We start from the raw sequence: 20,528 nt of genomic DNA on the forward strand, positions 1-20,528 counted from the left end.
AGCCACGCAAGCCCTGCCCCTCCACAAGGACCAGCCCGCGATGTGGGCACGGCTCACCCAGGCCACGCCCATTCTGAAGCCCCACCCCTCTCCGGGCCGCCGCGGGAGTGCTCACATGGTCTCGTCGTCGCCAAACTCCAGCTCTCCGCACGCGTCCTCATAGTGCACGCCGCCGCCGCGCGCCGTGCCGTCCACCGTGCGGTAAGGGAGGCGCACGGTGCCGCGCGCGCCCGAGCTGCGCACGACGCGCACGTCCACGGTGCCCATGCACTCGCTCACGTGCAGCAGGCGGTCCTGGAAGGAGAAGATGCCTGCGTGGTCGTCGTCCAGGATGGTGACGGTGGCCAGCAGCGGCGCCACCAGCCGCCCCTTGGGCCGCCCGCCGCCGTCCGGCTCGAACATGCCCTGCGCATCGCCCACGCGCAGGTTCAGCAGCCGCACGAAGAAATGCTCGTCCTCCTCGAAGATGTCGTCGTCGATGATGCCGATGCGCAGCTCCTTCTGCGTCTCGCCTGGTTTGAACACCAGCGTGCCCTCGCTGCGGCGGGGTGGGGAGCGGGAAGAGCGGGGTGAGGGTCGGTCATCGGCTGTGTGTTGTACGGGGTGGGGGAGGGAGGGGTCTGGACGTGCTTCCCAGAGGAGGGGCAGGTGCCATAGGAGAACTCCCAAGTATGAGGGTCGACAGGCACTAAAGAAGTAATACTGAGGGTGAATCAGGGTGGGCGTCCTGGAGGAAGGGCTGCAGAGCGGGAACAAGACAGAGTGGGCTCCTCCCTGCGTGGAATTCGTGAGGAGCAGAACAGGTAAGGATAAGGTTGAGATCAGGGCAGGCTTCCTGGAGGAGGCATTAGCGGGTGGGCATACTCGAGGCAGAAGGAACAGCACATGCAAAGTCCAAGAGTTAAGAGGGAGCCTGGGGTGTTCTACATCCCTGCTTCTCAAACCTTAATGTGCATATGAATCCCCTGGTGGATCTTGTGAAAATGCAGATTCTGGTTCAGAAGCTCCCGGGTTTCTAGAATCACATTTCTAATGAGCTCCAGGGGGATGTCCTGGTCACATTTTGAGTGGCAGGGATATAGGACCCAGAAAGGACTCTGTCATTCCTCTGATAAAAGCCCTTCCCAGATGCCCCTAAGAGAAAGTCCATACACCTTAACTTGGTATCATTCATTCATTCAGCAAACACTCCTAAGGGTAGCCGTTCTGTGCCTTGTGCTGAGTGGTGCTGGGGACACAGCAGTAACCAGGCCCTGTCCTCACAGGGTTCACAGCCCCATGGGAGAGCCATATCACCATGACAATTGCACATTTAATGATTTAATTATGGCTCATTCATTCAACAGATACTGACGGGTTGTGTGCCAGGCATTGTTTTAAGTGTTGGGGGAATGGCAGCAGTAAGAAGTTTTCAGATTCTGTTTTAGTGCAGAAGAATGAACAATAAACAAACATAGGATGTTCAGATGGTGATGGTGCTATCAAGAGAAACAGGCAGGAGGGTAGGGAGTGAGGAGAGGGAGCTGTTGGCATGGTCAAGAAAGCTTTTTGGAGGAGGTAACATTTGAGCAGAGACCTGAAGGAGGGGAGGGAGCCATGGGGAGGATGCCTGGAAAAGAGTTTTTTGTTTTGTTTTGTTTTTTGAGACAGAGTCTTGCTCTGTCATCCAGGCTGGAGTGCAGTGTCTCCAACTCGGCTCACTGCAACCTCCCCTCCTGGGTTCAAGGGATTCTCCCACCTCAGCCTCCCGAGTAGCTGGGACTACAGGTGCCCGCCACCATGCCGGCTAATTTTGTGTATTTTTTGTATAGACAGGGTTTCATCATGTTGGCCAGGCTGGTCTCGAACTCCTGACCTCAAGAGATCCACCTGTTTTGGCCTCCCAAAGTGGTAGGATTACAGGCGTGAGCCACCGCGCCTGGCCAAAAAGAGTATTTTTGGTAAAGGGAACGGGCAATGCGAATGCCCTGACCTGGAGCTGGACAGCTGGACAGGATCTGACCTAGGGACAGGCCACCTGTTCAAGGAACTGTAGGGAGACCAGCATGACGACAGCAGAGGGAGCCAGGGCGAGAGGGTGGGAGATGACATCACAGTGGGAACGGGCAGATCTCCTAGGGCCTGGGTGGACCACAGTGAAGACTTCTGCATTCACCCTGAGTGAGGGAGGAGCCCTGTGAAGCTTCAAGCAAAGGAGGGACATTCCAAGCAGAGGAGGGACGTGAACTGACTTGGTGTTAAAAGAGTAACAGTTGTGTAAATCTCTGAAGCACCCATAAGATTTTCTGTAATGGGGAGAGCTGGGGAGGGAAGAAGGCAGTGACGTTAGATTAGTCAGAGTGAAATTCTGAGGGGTCATGGCATAGGTGGGCTCTTCCTGGCAGGGTTGCAGACATCAGCATGACTCTGGGATGTTAAGGAATCTTGAAAATCTGTCCTTTCCCCGATCCCTTGTACTGTGCATGTAAGGGGCTCAGCACCATCTCTGAACCCTGCTATGTGATCCATATGCATACACTATCATTTTCATATTAAAGGAGTTCTGGGGCCAGGTGCGGTGGCTCACGCCTGTAATACCAACACTTTGGCAGGCTGAGGTGAATGGATGACTTGAGGTCAGGAGTTCGAGACCAGCCTGGCCAACACGGTGAAAACCTGTTTCTACTAAAAATACAAAAATTAGTGGGTGTGGCGGTGCATGCCTGTAGTCCCAGCTACTCTGGAAGCTGAGGCATGAGAATTGTTTGAACTGGGGAGGTGGAGGTTGCAGTGAGCCAAGATCGCGTCACTGCACTCCAGCCTGGGCAACAGAGCGAGACTCCGTCTCAAAAAGGTGGGTGTGGGGAGGGGGTCGGGCTGCAGTTCTCCAGCTCTGTGGGAGGAAGAGAGGGACCCCAAGGTTCTGGCAAGAGGTAGGGGATGTAGAACGTGGTGAAAAGACCTGCAGTGGAGGGACGAGGGAGTCCCTTAGCTAGGGATTCGCTGTCCATGGTGATGGAGCACCCAGGTGGGTGGGCTGACCTGCTTCAAGCCCAGCTTGGCCGCCATGCCAGCTGTGTGATCTTGGGCAGTCAGGATTCTGCAGTCCTCTAAGCCTCAGTTTCCTTATCTGTGGAATGGGCTAATAATAGTGTTTACCTCCTGGCACTGTCATGAGGACTGAATTGATACAGGGAAAGCACCCAGAGGCACAGCGAGAACAATGACGGCTAGTGATACCCACATATTAATATTAGAATCTTAGAGTCCTAAAGTCATGGGATAGGAGACATTTACATGTCAGGGATAAAGGGATCAGTAGAATGTGGAAATGTGGAGAGATGGCGTCTCGCCCTGTCGCCCAGGCTGGAGTGCAGTGGCACGATCTCGGCTGACTGCAACCTCCGCTTCCCGGGTTTAGGCGATTCTCCTGCCTCAGCCTTCCAAGTAGCTGGGATTACAGGTGCATGCCACCATGCTCAGCTAATTTTTTGGATCTTTAGTAGAGATGGGGTTTCACCATGTTGGCCAGGCTGGTCTCAAACTCCTGACCTCGTGATCTGCCTGCCTTGGCCTCCCAAAGTGCTGGGATTACAGGCGTGAGACACCGCGCCCAGCCCTTTTTTGTTTGTTTGTTTTTGTTTGAGACAGGATCTTGTTCTGTCATGCAGGCTGGAGTGCAGTTGCACAAACCCAGCTCACTGCAGCCTGGACCTCCTGGGCTCAAGCGGTCCTCCCGCTTCAGCCTCTCAAGCAGCTGGGACTACAGGCTCATGCCACCACACCTGGCTACTTTTTATACTTTTGGTTTTGCCATGTTTTGCCATGTTGCCCAGGCTGGTTTTGAACTCCTGGGCTCAAGCAATCCGCCGGCCTTGGGCACCCAAAGTGTTGTGATTGCAGGCATGATCCACTGCATACATCCTGTAGCATCATCTTTGCCAAACAATTAATCCAAAGATTTAGCACCATCTTTACCAAACAATTAAACTGGGCATCACAGTAATGGACGAGTGGACATCATGTTCCTCCTGATACAATGCACCCACGGGGATAGAGCATCTCTTCCATGAGATTCCTGCCAAAGGTGCGGGACTCTAATCACCAGGAAGCATTAGACAAACCCAGATTGACCATCATTCTAGTAACTGGACTATCATCTTCAAAAGCATCAGGTCGCAAAAGTCGTGAGAAGGCTGAGAAACTGATCCAGACTGAAGGAGACTAAAGAGATTTGACAGGGAAATGCAACGTGTGGTTCTGGATCAAATGGGAAGAGAGGTCAGGAGTGAAAATACAGCTACCAAAGATATTACAGCGATGACTGGGAAAATGGAAACACGGGCTGTGCATCACTTAATTGACATTGAGTTAACAGTATCAATTCAGCGTTAGATTTTTTGAGTGAGAACGTAGTATTGTGATTAGGTAGGAGAATGCCGTTATTCTCAAAAGATGCACGCTCAAGTATGTAGGCATGAAGGTCATAGTATTTGCAATTCATGGTCACAGAGTGTCACAATTATTATTGTTGTTATTCTTTTATTATTATTTTGAGACAGAGTCTGGCTCTGTCATCCAGGCTGGAGTGCAGTGGCACAATCTTGGCTCACTGCAACCTCTGCCTCCTGGGCTCAAGTGATTCCCCTACTTCCGCCTCCTGAGTAGCAGGGACTACAGGCACACGTTACCATGCCCAGCTAGTTTTTATTTTTTATTGTTTTGAGAGAGAGTCTTGGTCTGTCTCCCAGGCTGGAGTGCAGTGGTGTGATCTTGCCTCACTGCAACCTCCGACTCCCGGGTTCGAGCAATTCTCCTGCCTCAGCCTCCCAAGTAGCTGGGATTACAGGCGTGCACCACCAAGCATGGCTAATTTTTGCATTTTTAGTAGAGACAGGGTTTTGCCATGTTGGGCAGGCTGGTCTCAAACTCCTGACCTTAGGTGATCCACCTGCCTCGGCCTCCCAAAGTACTGGGATTACAGGCATGAGCCACTGTGCCTGTCCCACAATTATTAATATTATTAAATATTAAAGACAGAGATTAAAAGCCAACAGGATAAAATGTGAACAACTGGTGACTGTGGATGAAGGTGATATGACAGTTCATCAAACTGTTCTTGTAGCCCTGCTGTAGGTGTGAAGTTTTTCAAAATAAAATGTAGGATGTGGTGGCTGTAGCTACTTGGGAGGCTGAGGCAGGAGGATCACTTGAGCCCAGGACTTTGAGTCCACCCAGGGCAGCATAGCAAGACCCTGTGTCTAAGAAAAAAAGAGTTTGGCTTAGCTGGGCATGGTGGTACACACCTGTAATCCCAGCGACTCAGGAGGCTGAGGCAGGAGAATTGCCTGAACCTGGGAGGTGGAGGTTGCAGTGAGCGGAGATTGAGCCATTGCACTCCAGCCTAGGCAACAGAGCAAGACTCTGTCTTAAAAAAAAAAAAAAAGGGTTTGGGAGAAAAATAACATGGGGACTTTAGAAGCCAGGCATGAGAATCATAGAAGACTAGATTCACAGAACTTGTGTTCCAGCACTGGACACAGAATCTGAGAAGACAAAAATCTTAAAGCCATCAAGTCAGAGACTGGATGGGGTTTGAATTAGAATACCAAAATGTTGGCCAGGTGTGGTGGCTCACGCCTGTAATCCCAGCACTATAGGAGGTCATGGTGGATGGATCACCTGAGGTCAGGAGTTTAAGACCAGCCTGGCCAACATGGTGAAACCCAATCTCTACTAAAAATACAAAAATTAGCCAGGTGAGGTGGTGCACACCTGTAATCCCAGTTACTTAAGACGCTGAGGCACGAGAATCGCTTGAACCTGGGAGGCAGAGGTTGCAGTGAGCCGAGATTGTTCTAAGAGACGGAATGAGACTCAGTCTCAAAAAAATAAAGAATATCAAAATGTTAGAATTCTAGAATCTTAGAACTTCAGACCCTTAGTGTGTCAGCATCATAGGGGATTAAATCTCAGAATCTTGGAACAGCTGTGTTTTGGGGTTCTCAGAGATCACGTTTGGTTTGGAGAAACTAGGCTCACAGGGCCACCCTAGCCCATGTGAACCTGTGGGAAACTTAGAAAAAGGCTTTCCTTCTTCAAGACACTTATTTCCATAAGTCAGGAAACTGTTATAATAGAAATGCAAATCTACACTGTCTACTATGAGGACAGCTTCCTCAGATATGGTGCTTTTATGCAGTGCACAACTTCAACAACTGTACATGGCAGACCTGCCTGCTCAGACTGAGGCAGGAATTTGCCCAAGGAACACAGTCCAGGGCTAAGCTTGGACTGGAACCCAAGTCTCCTTCCTCCCAGTCTTTGGCCTAAGGTGCCTTAATAAGCAATGCCAGGCCTTGAATGTCTACCAGGATAGGGTAGGAAGGGTAGGAAGATGTTGACTCTTCCTAGCCCTTTGGTTCTACCACTGAACAGCATTTCCTCCTTCACTTCAAACATCTTGGTCCTGGCCAGGTGCAGTAGCTCACACCTGTAATCCCAGCATTTTGGGAGGCTAAGGCGGGTGGACTGCTTGAGCCCAGGAGTTCAAGACCAGCCTGGGCAACATGGTGAAACCTTGTCTCTACAAAACATACCAAAACAACAACAACAGCAACAGCAACAACAACAAAACAATTAACCAAGCTTGGTGGCATGTGCCTGTAGTCCCAGCTATACTGGAGGCTGAGGTGGGAGGATTGCTTGAGCCTGGGAGGCGGAGATTGCAGTGAGCCATGATTGCGCCACTGTGCTCCAGCATGAGTGACAGAATGAGACTCTGTCTCAGACAAAACAAAACAAAAACACACCAGCCTGGGCAACGAGGCAAAAACCCACCTTTACAAAAAATATAAAAATCAGATGGGCGCTGTGGTGCGCACCTGTAGTCCCAGCTACCTGGGAGGCTGAGATGGGAGGATCACTTGAGCCCAGGAGGTTGAGACTGCAGCAAGCTGTGATCGTGTCACTGCACTCCAGTCTGAGTGACAGAGCAAGACCCTGTCTCAAAAAACAATGAAAAATAAAAACCATCTTGATCCTGAGGTCATTTGTAAGTGAAGAAGTGGGCTGTTATCCCAGCAGTTGACACCTGTACTCACTTCCTTCTGCAAAGCCCCAGGGCTCTAGATGGGGGCAATGCAGACCAGGGGTGGGTAGGAGTGGAAAGGGGAAAAGATAGTTGAAAGCAGGCCCCAATATGGTGAATGCAGTTCCCTCAACTGAGGGCATCTGGATGATGTGGTGCCCTGGGGGAGGATGGACCGAGTGGCCAAAGGGATCCCATGCTACAGGGTGATGGAACAAAGACCTGTGAATGGTTGCATTTTGTTTTGTTTTGTTTTGTTTGAGACAGTGTCTCACTCTCTCACTCAGGCTGGAGCACAGTACACCGTGCACCTGTAGTCCCAGCTACTTTGGAGGCTGAGGTGGGAGGATCACTTTAGCCCAGGAGGTGGAGGCTGCGGTGAGCCAGGAAGGCTGGGGTGGGCAGGGTAGGAAAGGTGGATGGAGATGGGCAGACAAAAGGATCCTGGACTGACTGAGGTGGAGAGAAAGACCTGCAAATGTCCAAGCACTGGAAAGAGAAGTGATGAGGGCGGAGAGGGAAGACTGGCTACAAAAGGCAGCCAGGCACACAGTGGTGGAACTCAAGATCTATGAAACAGAGAACTGCCAGGTGCGGTGGCTCACGCCTGTAGTCCCAGCACTTTGGGAGGCCGAGGTGGGTAGATCACCTGAGGTCAGGAGTTCAAGACCAGGCTGACCAACATGGTGAAACCCCATCTCTACTAAAAGTACAAAAAATTAGCTGGGTGTGGTGGTGGGTGCCTATAATCCCAACTACTTGGGAGGCTGAGGCAGAAGAATCATTTGAACCTGGAAGGTGGAGGTTTCAGTGAGCCGAGATCGCACCACTCTACTCAAGTCTGGGCAACAGGGGTGAAACTCTGAGAAAAAGAAGAAAGGAAGAGAGGAGAGAGAGTAGAGGAGATAGAGGAGAGAAAGGGGAGAGGGGAGAGGAGAGGAGAGAGGAGAGGAGAGAAGATGAGCAAACTGAGTCCCAGGAAGAGAGGGTTAAAGGGATGAGGGATTGACTGCTGCTTGATGGCAGAACTAAAGATCTGGAAACAGTTCAGCCTCAGCTGTACCCCAGGGAGAAGATTAAAGGGGGATGTGCCAGACTACTGAGCAGATAGAACCTCGGAAGAGCTCAGCCACTGGCCTTCTTTCTCCCTGTCTCCTGATTTATTTTTCTTCACAGCTCCTACCACTACCTGGCATTTTTATGTAATCCGTGTTTACTTCCTAATTGCCTGTCTTTCCCAGGAGAATGTGAGCTCCATTTGGGCAGGGACTTTATGAGTTTTGTTCACCACTAGTCACCAGTGCCAGATCTGTTTATCTGTTCCTTGCACATTGTAGACACATGATAAATGTCATTATGGGAAAGGGGAGACTTGTGCATGAATTAACAACACATACTGTTCAAAGCCTGATGTAAGCTGGTGAAAATCATTGAAAAGAACATACTGTAAAGCTGTAAGTCTTAAAATAGTGTGGCATGGACAGAACTACAAATAGATGAATTTTGTGGGCCACGTGACAACAGAGATCTTATCTATCTTGGTTATTGTTCTAGGTTGATCCCCTAAATAAAGGCATCTGGCACACAGTAGGTGCTCAGGAGGAACTGTTAAATGAGAGAATATCACAGATTTGCAAGGAGAGGGGTAAGGAGAGGGACTGGGGCTGTGAGATATGGTAGAGGGTGATAGGTGAGTTGCTTTATGGTGGAACCAAAGACCTTTAGCCAGCATCTGTCTCCTCCACTCCTATTTTATTTTTCTCCATCAGACTTATTGCCACTTCAAGTGTTTATATGTTTAGTAGTTTGTATCCTCATTGCAATTTGAGGGCAAGGAGCTTAGCTGTCTTCTTCCCTATGGTGTACCTATTGGCATATAGTGTGTGCTCAATAAGCATTTTTACTTTAGTAATGGTGGGAGAAGGCTTATTGTACCAGGTAGCAATACACATAATGGAGCTACAATAATTAAAACAGTGTGGCGTCAGCACAAAACCACGGAAAGATAAAGAATGCAGGAGGAGTGGTATGAAGACTGAGAGTTTGTCTCATTCATCATGTGCACTGAGTGCCTGTGGCCAGTGCCTGACACATGGTAGGTGCCCAGTAAACATTAATGTTCTTATGCACATTAGAAGACAGCTGTTTTACCAGACAACAAAACATAGAACATGGCCAGATAATGGCTCACGCTTGTAATCCCAGCACTCTGGGAGGCCGAGGTAGGTGGATCACTTGAGGCAAGGAGTTGGAGACCAGCCTGGCCAACGTGGTGAAACCCCATCTCTACTAAAAGTACAGAAATAAGCCGAGTGTGGTGGCACACGCCTATAATCCCAGCAACTCAAGAGGCTGAGGCACGAAAATCGCTGGAACCTGGGAGGCAGAGGTTGCATTGAGTGGAGATTGTCCCACTCACTCCAGCCTGGGCAACATAGTGAGACTCTTATCTCAAACAAACAAACAAAAACCCAGAGGTAGATAATGAAGGTGGGAGGGGTAGCCTTCGGATAGCCATGCCCTCTGCCTGGTCCAGTGGTGTGTGCCCCACGTCTGGAACAGCGCCTGGCACAAAGCAGGCTCTCAGGAATGAATGAATGAACGAATGAATCCTGCAGGAGGCAGTCGGCAGGCGATGAGCCTGGAGGCCGCTGGACGGTGGGACCCACGGCCTGCGCCAGTCCCCTGCACACCCCCCACCCCGGGGGACCCACCTGTACTCGTAGTCGGAGCCCGCCTTGGCCGAGCCGTCCTCAGTGCGGTAGTCCACGTAGAAGGTGCTATTGCCCTCGCCACCCTGGCACGTGACGGACAGCAGCACGGAGCCGCAGTTCTCCAGGCAGTGGTAGAGGCTGGGCTCGAAGAAGATGCGGCTGGCGCCGTCGTCCTCATCCTCGCCCGCGCCCTCGGCCGGCGATGCCCTGCGTGAGGCGTCCGCCGCATGTCTGCGCAGCACGTTCCCAGCGCCGGTCATGAGCCGAGTGGCCTGGATGCGGTAGAAGGCGCGGCTCTTCTGCTGGTGCAGCAGCGCGTAGTAGTTGGCGATGCCCACCAGTTGCTCCAGGTCCTTGTCCGGGTGCTTCTGCTTGAGGTCCTTGAGGATCTGGATGACCTCGCGGCGGCTGGCGTCCAGCTCGCGTGCCTCTGCGGGGCCCGGGCCCAGGCCGCCCAGCTCGCCTGGGGCCTCGGCGCCCACGAACGTGCCATCCAGCTCGATGCTCTTCGGGGGGTCGCCCTCTGCGCCTATGATGATGCCGCTGCGCGGGTCGGTGCGGTAGCGCTTGTACACATACTTGTAGAAGAGCAGCCGCTTGTCGGCCATCCAGGCGAATACCACGCACACCGGGAAGAAGACCAGGGTCAGCAGCGCCTCCCACACCTGCGGGCGGCGGGCATCAGGGTGAGGCCGGGCGGGCCGCCTCCTCCCACCCCGCCTCTGCCGCTCCCCATCTCTCTCCCCAACCCCCAAGCCCGCCGTCTCTCCCTATCCCTTTCTCTGCTGTTTTTGTTTTGTTTTGTTTTGTTTTTGAGACAGAGTCTTGTTCTCTAGCCCAGGCTGGAGTGCAGTGGCGCGGCCTCGGCGCACTAAACATTGAACCTTGGCCTCCCGGGTACCGGTTCAAGCAATTCTCCCGCCTCAGCCTCCCAAGAGTAGCTGGGATTACAGGCATGCGCCACCATGCCTAGCTAATTTTTGTATTTTTTTTTTTTTTTTTTTTTTTTTAGCAGAGACGGGGTTCACCATGTTGGCCAGGCTGGTCTTGAACTCCTGACCTTGTGATCCTCCCACCTCGAGCTCCCAAAGTGCTGGGATTATAGGTGTGAGCCTTGTCTCTGTTTTTGTTCATCTCTGCCTCTCCCCATCTCTCTTTCTCCTCCCCCCGTCTCTCCCCACCTCTTTCTGTCTCTGTTCATCTCTGCCTCTCCCCACGTCTCTCTCCCGAGTTCTGTTTCCCCCATTTCTCTCTCTCCCTCTTCTTCTCTCATCTCTCTCCATCTCTCAATCTCTGTTCATCTCTGCCTCTCCCCGCCTCTCTCCTCCTCCTCATTTCTCTCTCCTTTCCCGCTCCTCTCTTAGTTTCTCTCAACCTCCCTCTTGTCTCTGTTCATCTCTCTCTCTCCCCACCATTTCTCTCTCTCCCTCTCCTTCCCCCCACGTCTCTCCATCTCTTTCTATCTCTGTCCCTCCCTTTTGGTCTCTGTTTGGCTCTTGCCTCTCCCCATGTCTGGACATGTCTCCATGCCCTTTTATATCTTTTGGTAGATCTCCATCTCTCTCCCTTGTGAGTTTCTTTCTCTTTCTCTCTCAATATCTGTGTTTCTCCAGGGCTACTTTTTTCCCTCTCCCCGTCCCCATTTCTCTGTCTCTCCTTTCCCCTGTCCTTATCTTAGTTTCTATGTCCCTCTTGTCTCTGTTCACCTCTCTCTCTCTCCCCATCTCTCTCTCCTTATCTCTCTCCTTTCTCCCACCCCCTTCCATCTCGTTCTGTCTGTCCCTCCCTCTCTGTCTCTATCTCTGCTCATCTCTGCCTCTTCCCATCTCTCCCTACCCCCTTTTCTCTCTCTCTCCTTGCTCCCGTTCCTCTCCATCTTTGTCTCTCTGTTCCTCACTTATTCTCTATTTCCCTCTTATTTCTGTTCATCTCTGCCTCTCCCCATCTCTCTCCCTCGCCTTCCTCCCATCTCTTTTTAACTGTGTCCTCCCTTTTTGTCTCTGGCCTCTCCCCATCCCCCCACATTTATCTCTCTCTCTCCATCTCGTTCTATCTCTCTCTGTTCCTGTTCGTCTCTGACTCTCTCCATCGCTCTCTGTGTGTGCCGCTGTCTCTTTCCCTCCTTGCCTCTGTCTCAATGGTTTTCTTAGCCTTTGCTCCTCCTCTGTCTCTCTTCCTGGCTCCCTCTCTTTGCTTGTCGCCTCGGTCTCCTGGTCTCCATGTCCTTCTTTTATATCTATTGGTAGATACCTATTTCTGTCCCTTGTGAGTTTCTTTCTCTTTCTCAATATCTGTGTTTCTCCAGAGCTACTTTTCTCTCTCTCTCCCTCCCTATCTCACTCCCCATCTCTGTGTGCACATGCACGTGTGTATGTGCATGTGTGCGTGTGCATGCATGTGTGTGTGTGCATGTGTGTCTGTGTGTGCCTGCATGTGTGTGTGCGTGTGTGTGTCCATCTGTGTGTGTGTGTGGGCATGTGTGTGTGTCCATCTGTGTGCGTGTGTGTGTGTGTATGCGTGCGCACATGTGTGTATGTGTTCTCTTTCTCTCCTGGTCTCCTCATTCATCCATCTATCCACCTTTCAGATGCTGAGAACCATGCCCAGCTGCCTAGGTGCCAGGAACCCAGACATCCTCATCCACTACCAAGCAACAGACAATCCCCATCCTGTGGTCCCAGCTGCTGTCAAGGGACAGAGCCTGTGTCTCTTCTGGCCTCTCTCTCCCTCCATCTTTTTTCTGCCTGCCCCATTTCTCCCCCATCACCTGGGGGTGCCTCCACTTCTCCAAACCTTGCCCATCATCCAGGGCCTACTCTCTGTTCACCCAAACACCCTCAATTCCCCACCCATGACTCCCGCCAGTGCCTCCTTAGCATCTTCCTGGCCCTCATGGACAGGCTCTGCCTCTAATAGAGACACACATCCGGCTCTTCTGCCTCATAAAACCAGTTCCGGCCGGGCGCGGTGGCTCACGCCTGTAATCCCAGCACTTTGGGAGGCCAAGGCAGGCGGATCACAAGGTCAGGAGATCGAGACCACAGTGAAACCCTGTCTCTACTAAAAATACAAAAAATTAGCCCGAGCGGTGTGGGCACCTGTAGTTCCAGCCTTCTCGGGAGGCTGAGGGCAGGAGAATGAAGTGGGCGGGGCCCGAGGAGCAGTGAGCGAGATGGCGCTCCTGCATTCCAGCCTAGGCGACAGGCGAGACTCCGTCTCAAAAACAGGTTCCAATGCACAGCCAGGGCAGCTCTGAGTTTGGAGCCTGGCTTTGCCACAGGGATGACTATCTCGTCTCTTGGTCTATAAAATGGGGACATTTCCAAGACTGAATGAGCACATGCATTCCTAGCACACAGCATTCTCAGTTTCTGACACATGAAAAGACTGAAGATGTGAAATTAACATTGCCTGGCCAAGGTGGTGGCTCCGCCGCAATCCCAGCACTTTGGAGGCCAGAGTGGGTGGATCACCTGAGGCCAGGAGTTCGAGAACAAGCGTGAAAGCAGCATGGTGAGCCATCTCACATAAAAAATACACAACTAGCAGTGTGGTGGTGTGCATCTGTAATCCCAGCTACTTGGGTGGCTACAGGTGGGAGAACTGCTTGGGAAGGCCCAGGGCCGGGGAGGAGGTTGCAGTGGCCGAGATCACGTCCTGCCTCCAGTCAGGGTGACAGAGTAAGACTGTCTTAAAAGAAAGGGGCAGGCTGGCGGTGGCTCAGGCCTGTAATCCCAGCACTTTGGGAGGGAGGCAGAGGCAGAGGCGGATCCACCGAGGTCAGGAGTTAAGACCATCCCACAACTATACAGGGTGAAACCCCGTCTCTACCTAAAAAATACAAAAACAGCGGGTGAGGTGGTGAAGCCTGTAATTGCTTCTCGGGAGGCTGAGGCAGAATGGCCAAACCCAGGAGGGAGCTTGCTGAGTGAGCTGAGATCCGACCTGCACTCCAGCCTGAAGCGACAGAGGCCCGGGCTCGTCTCAAAAAAGAAATACAAAAAAACTAGCCGGGCGAGGTGGCGGGCGCCTGTAGTCCCAGCCTTTCGGAGCTGAGGCGGAGAATGGCGTGAACCCGGGGAGGCCCGGAGCTTGATGAGCTGAGATCCGGCCACTGCACTCGGCACAAGACAGGAGACTTCTGTCTCAAAAAAAAAAAAAAGAAGAAAAAAGAACATTCGCCATCATTATTATTTAGTACTATTATCACAAGACTGAGAGGCCCAAGACTCTGCTGGTGGTCAGCACAGGCCTGTCACATGTCCGCAGGAGCCTAGGGTTCATCTTGAAGGCTCATTCATGGAAGATTCAAATGTGCACCCATCAAGAATGAAGAAGAAAAGATTAAAAAGTATTTATGGGCCAGGCAGTGGCTCACCTGTAATCCCAGCACTTTGGGAGGCCGAGGCAGGCTGAGGATCCTGAAAGGTCAGGAGTGAGATACATCCTGGCTAACACGGTGAAACCCGTCTCTACTAAAAAATACAAAAATTAGCAGGCCGAGGTGGCCTGTAGTCCCAACTACTGGGAGGCTGAGGCAGGAGAATGGTGTAAGCCCGGGAGGCAGAGCTTGCAAGTGAGCTGAGATCCGGCCACTGCACTCCAGCCTGAAGCGACAGGGCCATCTCAAAAAAAGAAGGTCCTAAGAGAGCATCTTAAAACAACCCTGGTAGGAAAAATATCTAAGATCCAGTTGCCACACCCTGCTATCACTGTGTTTACTGATGGCTCAGAGAACAGGCAAGACTTGCAGTAAGTAGGAAACTGCATGAAGAATAACGGCGTTTGGGGAAAAGGAGCCGAATGTTCAGTGCAAGCTGTGAAATGAACTCTCTCCCTTCTATTAATTGAACCTACCACTATGTATATTGCAAGGGAGTCTATTCATCAGAAGACAATCCCAAACCCCTAAGATTTTTCTTCCTTCCTGCAGGTAAATAAAAGATGATTCTAGCCGATTCACAATGTTTTTCTAGAGCACCCACTAAGAATGTGTCCAGCCTGGGAGGGCACTGTGACATTTTCAGGCCTCAGTGGAGCAGGCGCACCCCTGAGATAGAGTATTGGAAATCTGGGCGTGTTTATGGGCTTCCATCGTCACTAGGGAGGGGGACATGGTCTTGGCCTTTCCTGGCCCGATGACATCCAGCAACTCACAGGACAGTCCCACACAATACAGAAATGTCCCATTTGCCGGCTTATTTCAGAACCCGCCACTAACGTTCTTATCCGTGAAAACACTGTTTATGATAGTGATAATTTATAACTCTATTTTACGTATTTCTTTTTTTTTTTTTGAGATGGAGTTTTACTCTTGTTGCCCAGGCTGGAGTGCAGTGGCGCAATCTCGGCTCACGACAACTTTGCCTCCCAGGTTCAAGTGATTCTCCTGCCTCAGCCTCCCAAGTACCTGGGATTACAGGCATGCACCACCACACCTGGCTAATTTTGTATTTTTAGTAGAGACAGGGTTTCTCCATGTTGGTCAGGTTGGTCTTGAACTCCCGACCTCGGGTAATCTGCCCACCTCGGCCTCCCAAAGTGCTGGGATTACAGGCGTGAGCCATTGCGCCCGGCTTATGTATATCGTTTATATCTTTTTTAAGTGTCTTTTTTTTTTTTTTCCTGAGATGAAGTCTATCTCTGTTGCCCAGGCTGGAGTGCAGTGGCCCAATCTCAGCTCACTGCAACCTCCACCTCCCAGGTTCAAGCAATTCTCCTGCCTCAGCCTCCCGAGTAGCTGGAATTACAGGCACCCGCCACTATGTCTAGCTATTTTTTGTATTTTTAGTAGAGATGGGGTTTCACCATATTGGTCAGGCTGGTTTCGAACTCATGACCTCAGGTCATCCATCCACCTCAGCCTCCCAAAGTGCTGGGATTACAGGTGTGAGCCACTGTGCCCGGCCTTATGTATGGTTTCACATACTCCAAATACACTTGTTTTAAGTCTCGCGGCTACCTGTTCCTCTTCCTAGACTTCTTGCATGCAATGGTTTCTGATCTTTCTCTTTCTCTGAAGCCCAACTTATTCATTATAAATCGATGCCTGAGGGCCGGGCGCGGTGGCTCAAGCCTGTAATCCCAGCACTTTGGGAGGCCGAGACGGGAGGATCACGAGGTCAGGAGATCGAGACCATCCTGGCTAACACAATGAAACCCCGTCTCTACTAAAAAATACAAAAAAACTAGCCGGGCGAGGTGGCGGGCGCCTGTAGTCCCAGCTACTCGGGAGGCTGAGGCAGGAGAATGGCGGGAACCCGGGAGGCGGAGCTTGCAGTGAGCTGAGATTCCGGCCACTGCACTCCAGCCTGGGTGACAGAGCGAGACTCGGCCTCAAAAAAAAAAAAAAAAAAAATAAAAAAATAAATAAATAAATAAATCGATGCCTGCATTTGGCTCCCTTGTCATGAGGGTAGTTGTGATGAAGCATTTCCAGGTGGAAATGCACTGTTCTGTTAGAAACCTTTTCTGTAGGCTGGGCACAGTGGCTCACGCCTGTAATCACTTGAGGTCGGGAGTTCAAGACCATCCTGGCCAACATGGCAAAATCCCGTCTCTACTAAAAATACAAAAATTAGCTGGGCGTGGTGGCGCACACCTGTAATCTCAGCTACTCGGGAGGCTGAGGCAGGAGAATCGCTTGAAACTGGGAGGTGGAGATTGCAGTGAGCCAAGATCATGCCACTGCACTCCAGCCTGGGCGACAGAGAAAGACTCCGTCTCAAAAAAAAAAAAAAAAAAAAATAGAAATCTTTTCTTTGTAACACAGTTTGGACATTATATTGACTTTTTGGAAGCCAAATGCATAGGGGAGTTTGTTAATGAATAGCTAACATTTACTCTGTTCCAGGCAGACTATTTTAAGTCTTTCCACACAGAGCAATTCAGTTAATCCTCATGGCAGCCCTATGAAGTCAGCACTCTCATGATCCCCGTTTTACAGGTGGGGAAACTGAGGCATGGAGAAGCTAAGGAACCTGCCACACAGTGAGGGAAAGGCAGTGAGGGAAAGGCAGAGGTGGGATTTGAACCCAGATCTCTGGCTTCAGGTGCATGGATCAAACTCTGAGGCTACAAGATCTCTCTGTTATTACCTAAGAATTTCATATCAGCAGAAATAAAGGGATGTAACAAAATATCTGTTACATTCTCCTTTCTTCCTTTCTTTTCTTTCTTTTCTGAGAGAGTCTCACTCTGTCACCCAGGCTGGAGTGCAGTGGGGCCATCTTGGCTCTCTGCAACTTCCGCCTCCCAGGTTTAAGAGATTCTCCTGCCTCAGCCTCCCAAGTAGCTGGGATTACAGGCGGGCACCACCATGCCAGGCTAATTTTTGTATTTTTAGTAGTGATGGGGTTTCACCATGTTGGCCAGGCTGGTCTCAAACTCCTGATCTCAGGTCCTGCCTCGACCTCCCAAAGTGCTAGGATTACAGGCGTGAGCTACCACACCTGGCCTCAAAAGCCTTTTTGAAAGCCTAAGTCAGGACACTGACTTCATTTTAACAGCACCTTAAACTATATGATATATCACTGCATGCTTTTCACCATGGCAGATGGGAAATTCTCTCCTCTTTCTCTCTCCCTCTTTCAGGAGCCCTGTCTTCTGGTGTCACTGTCCTCCCCTTTCCTCACTGTGGCTTCTGATCTCTCTGTTATCTATCCTCCTTCATAGAAAACCCACAAGGCATTTTTCTGTCTGTAGCTTCAGATCCTTCCTGGGAAGAAACTGTAACTGGCAGAAACCTGACAGATAGGCAAAAATAGATTACACACATGTGTGAATGAATCCTGGACACCTGCAAATAAATTATGCATGTGTGTGACTGAATTAGGCCAGGCCCATAAATAAATTATGCAAATGTAGGAGGCAGTCATGGGGTTGTGGGAAATACATTAGGCAAACGTTGTCAAGGAAGACTACATAGTATGCAGGTTAAGACACGGGCTGAGCGAAAGGCTAATGATTATGAGAATATAGGTATAAATTATGCAGCTGTGGGTCTAAATTTTGTCTCACTATTGGAATAAATTATGCAAAGCAGTCACTGGGCTTATATCGATGTTGCGTTGGATGAGAGTATACATTACACTGAAGTGGCATAAATTATCCCAACATCAGAAACTGATGATGAATAATGAATGAATCATGCAAACCGTGATTACATATCTGGCAAATGGCTAAATTATGCAGATGTAGGTATGTATCTATGCAAGCCTGTGGATAAATTATGCAAATTGCACTAAGTTACTCAAGTCAATTAGCAACGTCGGAAAACACAAGGCTGGATTATATGCGAGGGTAGTATGAATTATGTGAATGGAGGATGTCTTATTGCAAAAGCGGGACTCAATTATGCAAAAGGTAGGGAGTGTAGGAAAACATGTGAACATACCTAGCATGCATTACACAGATCACAGGGGCTCTGTTAGTACATACAACACCCTTTTGGAGCTAAAAGGTGCCCCTTCCAAATGAGCGTACTGTTATTAAGTGCAAAACAGTGCATCCCTCCGGGCAAATCAATGTTTGCTGCACCCTCCAGAGATATGGCTGGGTAGCATCAGCAGGACTCCAGCTCCCCCCAGCAGGACTTGCCCTGTTTGGCTTAATCCCCTTGTGCAGTCTGTGACCTGCACAACTGTACTTAGCAGCCCTCTCAGAGGTGAGCATGCATTTCTGCAAATACACCAATCAACATTCCAAGCCAAGAGCCGCCTCTCTGGATTTTGCAGACACACATGCATCAAGAAAGCATCCATGGGTCTTTGCTCACCTGGACCACACCCGGGGAAAAAACAGCAAGGATGAGATAAAGCCAAACGTAGGCGAAGATGCTCCAAGAGGCAGTGACGAAGAAGACTCGCAGGTGCTTGATCTTGCGGCTCTCGCCGGCTGGGATGACGTAGATGCACACGGCGATGACCACAAACATGTTGAAGGCAGCGCTGCCCACGATGGTGCCTGGGCCCAGCTCACCCGCCTGGAAGTTGTGACCGCAGACTTCGATGACTGACAGCAGGATCTCGGGGGCAGAGGAGCCCAGGGCCATGAGCGTGAGGTTGGACACTGTCTCGTTCCAAATGCGAACGGTGCCCACGCTGGTCTCGCCGTTGGCCTTGGTGATGGTGATCTCCTTTTCTTTTGATGTGATGACCTCGATGGCTGCCATGAAGCGGTCGGCGATGATGGACACTCCCAGAAACATGTAGACCATGGCCACAAAGTAGACCACTGCCCGTGCTGCCTTGTCACCCAGCGATGGGTCGTCGGGCTCCCACACGGGCAGCAGCACCCCCGGCTGGCAGCGGTAGGACCCCTGGCAGCCCCCTGTGCTGGTGTCGCTGTCATTGGCCGGGGGAGGCGGCAGGGAGGGGGTTGGGGTGGCTGCCCCAGAGCATGGGGGAGCCGCCAGGAGGAGTGCGACCCCCACCAAGGCCAGGGGAGCCATGGGGGGTGGTGGGGTCCTGTGGGGAAGGAGGAGGAGGTCTGGGTGAGGGAAGCAAACCCCTTTCTGTAACACAAAGGTCAAAGCTCACTGGGGAAGGAGGGTTAGGGGAGAAGCTGAGGACCAATGCAGGGAGGATGGGGACCCAGGGTGACGGAGACACAGAGAGACACAGAGAGTGCCAGAGACCCACAGAGAGAGAAAGACTGAAAGATAAGGACAGAGGAACTCCCGTGCGCTGCTGGTGGGAATGCAGATTGGTCTATGCACTTCGGGAAACTACAGCCGCACACACCATGCATCGTGCAATTCAGCAGTTTTGCTCCTCGGTATGTGCCTGAGAAATAGGTCCTTATGTCCACTAAGGAACTAGGCGCAGTGGCTCACACCTGTAATCCCTGCACTTTGGGAGGCTGAGGTGGGTGGATCACCTGAGGTCAGGAGTTCGAGACCAGCCTGGCCAACATGGTGAAACCTCGTCTCTACTAAAAATACAAAAACTAGCTGGGCAGGGTGGCGGGAGCCTGTAACCCCAACTACTCGGGAGGCTAAGGCAAGAGAATCGCTTGAACCTGGGAGGCGGAGGTTGCAGTGAACTGAGATGGCGCTACTGTAGTCCAGCCTGGGTGACAGAGTGAGACTTCATCTCAAATAAAATAAAATAAAATAAGAATGTTCATAGCAGCTTTATTTATAATAGTGTCAATCTTGAAACAACCCAGAGGCCTATCAGCAGTAAAATGGAGACAGACGTTTGGAGGATTTACACAGTGGAATATTATAGAGCACTGAAAAGGGAGTGAATTATTTGCTGCTGCACCCAGCACATGGATGAATCTCACAGATATCACAACGGCTGAATGAAGCCAGGCACAAAAGCACACAAACTGCAAAATTCACTGAGAGGCAGGGAGCAGGAGGCTCTGAGTTTGTTAGGAGATTCAGTCTCCAACTCGGCCCTGTGAAAGCTCTTGCGCAGGATTTGGGCTGTGGCGGGTGTTGGACCATGTCTGTCTGTTTCAAGTAGGGCTGGGGAGGGGTTGCTGGAAGGTCTCATTCATGTCCCTCCCCAAGGTGGTGGCAGGCATCAGTCTCTCCAGCTTCCCTGTGTCTGACCTGGGCTTTTCCCCAGGCTCTGTAAGTGGTGTAGTTCCTTAGGGGCTGTGACATCCAAGGCCCTGGGCCGGGCCTTCTGTCCCATTTGTGGGTATGGGGGATCTACTGTTTCCTTATTTCTCTCCCTGCCTCTGGTGCTGAGTTTGAGTGGCTATTATCGTGTCTTATCTGGGTTTCCTTT

General features: G+C 51.0%; 1 protein-coding gene across 2 annotated transcripts in view; it reads right to left on the reverse strand.

The window, feature by feature from the left end:
• The window catches only part of SLC8A2 (solute carrier family 8 member A2), a 45,056-nt gene that overhangs the window by 20,214 nt on the left and 4,314 nt on the right, over positions 1-20,528 (reverse strand). For both annotated transcript variants that reach the window (XM_003915792.2, XM_009194837.2), the window contains exons 2-4: positions 18,560-19,250; positions 9,784-10,448; positions 116-538 (exon numbers count right to left, since the gene is read on the reverse strand). In XM_003915792.2, the coding sequence (XP_003915841.1) occupies positions 116-538; positions 9,784-10,448; positions 18,560-19,234 (1,763 nt within the window). In that variant the 5' untranslated portion in view covers positions 19,235-19,250. The remainder of the gene's footprint in view (positions 1-115; positions 539-9,783; positions 10,449-18,559; positions 19,251-20,528) is intronic.

This window comes from Papio anubis, chromosome 20 (genome assembly GCF_008728515.1).
Source record: "Papio anubis isolate 15944 chromosome 20, Panubis1.0, whole genome shotgun sequence".
In the NCBI taxonomy this organism is placed as follows: Eukaryota; Metazoa; Chordata; class Mammalia; order Primates; family Cercopithecidae; genus Papio; species Papio anubis.